The sequence below is a fragment of the Salmo trutta genome, unplaced genomic scaffold, assembly GCF_901001165.1.
Source record: "Salmo trutta unplaced genomic scaffold, fSalTru1.1, whole genome shotgun sequence".
In the NCBI taxonomy this organism is placed as follows: domain Eukaryota; kingdom Metazoa; phylum Chordata; class Actinopteri; order Salmoniformes; family Salmonidae; genus Salmo; species Salmo trutta.
Window position 1 is genome coordinate 1,516,584 of NW_021823216.1, and position 6,121 is coordinate 1,522,704.

The following is a 6,121-nucleotide window of genomic DNA, read 5'->3' on the forward strand; positions in this document are numbered from 1 at the left end:
CATGTTTAATAATTCACACCAGCCTTGATGCTACTAGGACTGGGGACAGAACCGTCTATCCGTTACGTTCTATAGCCATGTGACACTGGTCTCCATGCCGTCTCCTTCATTTTCATCCTTGGGTGTTATCGCAAGACAGACTATGAACCTTGTATGCAATTAATTATACCGTATCATCCAGGAATCTCTATGTATTGATGCGATTTAACATTAATATTCTGATGACATGGTAAAACAAAAGATACATCTTCATGGTTGACCCAAGCTATCATCCAGTGAGTTCTCTAATACCTCCCTCTCGGAGGACACTTAAAGATAAGGTTTCTAGAGCCTTCCTGGGGCTAATACATTTTAGCAGTGCCCCCACGCCTCCAGTTTGAGAACAACTCTCTCTCTCGCTGAATCATAACTAAAACATTTTATAAATGATCCAACCCAAATTGAGAATGACAGTCCTTAGTCCTTTACTTTGAGTCTTCTCATCCTAGCACACATCATCCCGGTTAGAATGTACATTTATAAACGGGAACTTTTATTGCCGGTAATAAATCTTCTCATTACAGCCCCCCTTTGTCCCTGTTTTCCTGGTAATGAAAGATCGGTTTCTCAATGCGTACTTAGTCCAAATTGTTTGCAGTGTGTAGACCTCCCTTCTCCCTGCACTTATCATTCTAGTGTGTCTTCTTCAGATAGCGTTGCAGTTCATCTTCCCAACGGCACATGTAACTCTTGCCTGTCACATTAGATGGCCCTTGATAATGTCCCGATTTCAATGTAAAGAAATGTTTTTCCCACTAATACAAGTCTCTCACCTGAGCCGCTATCACCATTCTGTCTGGTCAATTTCTCCCATCAGCACGCTAGCATGAGAGAAGTTTGTATGTTATATCTCTCCATGCTCACTCCACATGCGCGGTCTCAGCGCCCCTGCCGCCTGTACCCAGGTTAATGGCTTGGACTCAGATAGGAGTGTTAAAGGTCACTGTCACATTGAACGCCTTTGTTGCTCTTTCTTCAGCCGGTTTGGGAGGGTTTTGTGGTTCACACACTGTTTGTGGCCAAATGATTCCTACATGCATTAAGACACCATCTGACGTCACCTTCCATGATAACCTATAGAGAGGACAGATCAGAACAACAGTTTTAGTTCAATTCATTTCTATTTCAGGAAATCCAGACGCTTTGACTATATCACAAATTATTACATTCCAATTTTTTTTAATAGCATTATCTCTATGACAAATGTCAAATAGCATAACAATATATACTGTTACTGTTGAAACCATTTTCCTACTTAGTTCTTACTCCCCTATTTTACTGGCAACCTTTCGGAAGAGTTGCCAGATCAGGGAGTTAACACCCTAACCCATGGGGGGAATCCCAACACTCCAGCAGGGAGTTAACACCCTAACCCATGGGGGGAATCCCACACTCCAGCAGGGAGTTAACACCCTAACCCATGGGGGGAATCCCAACACTCCAGCAGACCTAATCTGGTGAAATTTCTATTGAAACGAAATCAGCAATACACATCACAATCCATTTCATGAAATCAGCAATACACATCACAATCCATTTCATGAAATCAGCAATACACATCACAATCCATTTCATGAAATCAGCAATACACATCACAATCCATTTGGAGTAACTGTCAACCCTCATTACATATATTTGTATTTCTATATGTAGACTGAACAAAGTACATGTGTATATTTACCCAAGACCAGGACCCTGGGAACTGGTAGTTTCCACTTTGAACACATGATTCACATCGTGATTCAAAAACAAACACTGCATGTTAACTCAAATAAACACATTTGAATACCCAATCATCTTAGAATTACAATTCTTGATAATTGTTTATTTTATTTATTTAACCTTTATTTAACTAGGCAAGTCATAACTCCATAAGGAAATAATGGTATCTCATTAAGTAATGGTAAAATAGAATCCCACATGTCCCCTTCATTGATCAAACACCGCTATGTAAAATGTTCCTGTCCCGCTGCTCTCAAGAGGATTTGTTGTTGCTCTTTTGAAAAAGATGTAAACGCTTGTATAGCATAATTTCCTCCGAATACAACAGGCTCCATTTCTACTTTACACTCATTCTACCAATTTCCGATAGCTCCCTGTTTTAGATGTGGGACTATCTGCCTACGCATAGATTTTTGTTTCTCTCGCTACGCAAACACTAGTCTCAACGTCAACATTGAGTTCCTCTGTCCAGGCTCTGTGTTCTTTTGCCCATGTTAATCTTTTATTTTTATTGGCCGGTCTGAGAGATCGCTTTTTCTTTGCAACTCTGCCTAGAAAGCCAGCATCCCGGAGTCGCGTCTTCACTGTTGACGTTGAGACTGGTGTTTTTGCCAGTACTATTTAATGAAGCTGCCAGTTGAGGACTTGTGAGGCATCTGTTTCTTAAACTAGACACTCCAATGTACTTGTCCTCTTGCTCAGTTGTACACCGGGGCCTCCCACTCCTCTTTCTATTCTGGTTTGAGCCAGTTTATGTTGTTCTGTGAAGGGAGTAGTACACAGCGTTGTACGAGATCTTCAGTTTCTTGGCAATTTCTCGCATGGAATAGCCTTAATTTCTCAGAACAAGAATAGACTGACGAGTTTCAGAAGAAATTACAATTTTGAGCCTGTAATCGAACCCACAAATGTTGATGCTCCAGATACTCAACTAGTTTAAAGAATGCCAGTTTTATTGCTTTTTTTAATCGGTTCAACAGTTTTCAGCTGTGCTAACATAATTGCAAAAGAGTTTTCTAATGATCAATTAGCCTTTTTAAAATGATAAACTTGGATTAGTTAACACAACGTGCCATTGGAGCACAGGAGTGATGGTTGCTGATAACGGGCCTATTTAGATATTCCATTAAAGTCAGCCGTTTCCAGCAACAATAGTCATTTACGACATTAACAATGTCTACACTGTATTTCTGATCAATTTGATGTTATTTTAAAAGGACAAAAAATTAGCTTTTTAAAAAACAAGGATGTTTTCAAGTTTTGTACAGTAGTGTATGTTTTCCTGATCTGCCCGCAGGCCGTCAGTTCCCCATCTCTGCTTTAGCAAGTCACTGATCAAAGAATGTCCTCCTCTCTTCTTTCCAGCTCATAAATGAACTGCCGATGAAACTGGACATCACGGCCATCCTCAACAAAGCTGAAGCTATATGCCTGCAGCTGAAGAGTTGTAAGGTATGTATCCATAGATAGATGTCCTATCTTCAGAACGTTTGTGCTTCCAGTATATTCTGAAATACATACATGGGTTTTGAGAAGCTCACCCATCCGGCTCGAAGGACCATGGTAAATAATGGAGGGTTTGCTGAGTGTGGAGAGGGAAAGGAAGTGGGATACAATTGGTTTGTGTAGTTTCCAGTAGAAGGGTGTGAAGGGGGTTTTCAACACAACCCTCGTTAACTTGTTTGTTTATTCCAACAACATCTTTATAGTATTTACCCAACAGTGTTAGAAACACACAGGGGGTATGAATGAATGCAGTTGAATCTAACCCTCATTCAAAAAACCTATCTGTGACGTATGTTTTTAATATGTATTTTTATTTATTTTATAAAACTAAGAAAACTGTGTAGGATTTCTCCAACTTGGTGGTATAACTATATACACAAGGTGTGTGAATAAATGCAGTTGAATCTAAACCTCATCAAAACTGTCTGTGACACACATTTTTAATAGTTTCTTCTGATGATAACCTTTTAAGATGTGTCCAACTCCATGGCAGAACATTAGACACCTTCAGAATGTTTGTGCCTGTATTCTGAAACCCTTACTGAACTCAGACTCGATTGTACCTATATTCATAGCTAACACACTTCAACACCTTGTATTGACCTATGGTTCCAACCAGATCTTTAATCTTATGTTTATTATCTGTGTAGGATTTGCCAAACTCAGTGGTTGAGATCCTTGGATTCAACAGCACAGACACCGAGTCATCATCCCAGTCAGAGGACACTGAGCGAATGGACAGACCAGACTCTCCGGAACCTTCTACACCGTCAGACGACCAGCAGGACTTAGTCTCTGACTACAGCCCCAGCGCCGACAACAGACACTTACGGGACGCAGCGCGTGACGTTTACAAATTAGCCTACATATCGTAGCCAGCCTGGCTAACAGTAGTCTCTTGTCCAGTGAGAGATTTGGTTCTGGTGGCTGAGATGGGGCTCACAGCCTAGTGAAAAAGGTGGATTGTCTCTCTCCCACCTCACAGACAGAGGAGAGATAGGAAATGGCTTCTCGGGGCAGTATCATTATAATAGAGCCCAAGAGGTATTCATTTAAAGGAAGTTTTGCAAATCAAATAATTCTTGTAATGATTCTCTGTCTATTAATCATCTCATTTTTCTTGTTAGAGGTTGGTCTGAGTTTTTAGGATATTGCTCCTTATTTCCCCTGACTCCAAGGTATTTAGTGATCAGCAGATTGCTCCTTATTGCCCCTGACTCCAAGGTATTTAGTGATCAGCAGATTGCTCCTTATTGCCCCTGACTCCAAGGTATTTAGTGTTCAGCAGATTGCTCCTTATTGCCCCTGACTTGTTAATCGCTCCTGAATCATGTGAATAGTCAAATGTAATGCTGAAGTAGTTGACATGTGGTTTAAATGGAGGTGGAAGGGCTGAGGAATGGATAAGGTTTTATATAAACAGGGCTTATTATATCTCACTGTAGTATTCAGCTAATAGGAGTCCTACTGTAGGTGTAATTCAACTCTAACTCTTTAATGAAGATGTGGTTGTATTATCTCAAGGCAAGGCCACTCTCCTCTACCAACTGAAAAGGATTGTCTGCCCTGCAGCCCATTGACAGATTATACCCAGTGTATAAAACATTAAGAACACCTGATCTTTACATGACATAGACTGACCAGGTGAAAGATATGATCCCTTATTGAAGTCACTTGTTAAATCCTCTTCAATCAGTGTAGACGAAGGGAAGAGAAAGGTAAAATAAGGATTTTTTTAGCCTTGAGACAGTTGAGACATGGATTGTGTATGTGTGCCATTCAGAGGATCAATGGGCAAGACAAAATATTTAAGTGCCTTTGAACGGGGTATGGTAGTAGGCACCAGGTGCACCAGTTTAAGTGTGTGAAGAACTGCAACGCTGCTGTATTTTTCAACAGTGTCCCGTGTGTATTAACAATGGTCCACCATCCAAAGGACATTCAGCCAACTTGACACAACTGTGGGAAGCATTGGAGTCAACATGGACCAGCATCCCTGTGGAACGCTTTTAACACCTTGTAGAGTCCATGTCCTGACGAATTGAGGCTGTTCTAAGGGCAAAAGGGACGATACTCAATATTAAACAATGTTTTGTCAACTCAGGGATTTTTCCATGTATCTGCCTTACTGACATCTGATTTGGTAAGACTGAAAGAGACATGATTCATATTGAAATATGTACTTTGTTTCTGAAACCATATTGTTAATCATATTAGAATGTGTGGGTTGGCACGGTGATAATATATGTACACATATTAGACGTATGTTCCTCTGGACTGGAGGTTCCCACAAGTTGCTTTGTCAAACACCCAACCTTACAGCAACGTTTTTAAAATGTAGACTTCATGCTAAGCCTACCACGAGGCCTTTGTCAACATATACAGACAGACTTACTTCCATGTACTCATTTATATCGTCTGTTAGCTTACTCGCCTCCCAAAACATAGTGAATATGGTTCTTGATGTGTTTAATATTGACACGTCTTACTTCTGAGAAAGATTGTAAAGTAGTTGTTGTAGTCATTGATTATGGTGCATGCTGCAACACTTAGCCTTCAAGTGATGTATCAGAAAATGTAATGCTGGAAGACTTTTCCTACCTGAATCTTTCTGTGTACAGATTTGTATATTTCAGCTGTGTGTGTGTGTGTGTGTGTGTGTGTGTGTGTGTGTGTGTGTGTGTGTGTGTGTGTGTGTATTACTGCTCAAAAAAATAAAGGGAACACTTCAACACAATGTAACTCCAAGTCAATCACACTTCTGTGAAATCAAACTGTCCACTTAGGAAGCAACACTGATTGACAATACATTTCACATGCTGTTGTGCAAATGGAATAGACAACAGGTGGAAAT

The 6,121-nt window shown here is 40.3% G+C and overlaps 1 protein-coding gene across 2 annotated transcripts in view; it reads left to right on the forward strand.

Moving 5' to 3' along the window:
• Positions 1–5,873, forward strand: part of LOC115189702 (TBC1 domain family member 15) — a 64,013-nt gene extending 58,140 nt beyond the window's left edge. Inside the window, exons 16-18 of one of the 2 annotated variants that reach the window (XR_003876977.1) lie at positions 3,127–3,213; positions 3,918–4,491; positions 4,538–5,873. Coding sequence is in view for 1 of the 2 variants with exons in the window: in XM_029748242.1 (XP_029604102.1) it covers positions 3,127–3,213; positions 3,918–4,142 (312 nt within the window). In the remaining variant the exon portion in view is untranslated. Of the gene's footprint in view, positions 1–3,126; positions 3,214–3,917 lie in introns of both variants that reach the window. The other variant, XM_029748242.1, reaches the window with a different exon arrangement.
• The last annotated feature ends 248 nt before the right edge of the window (positions 5,874–6,121 follow it).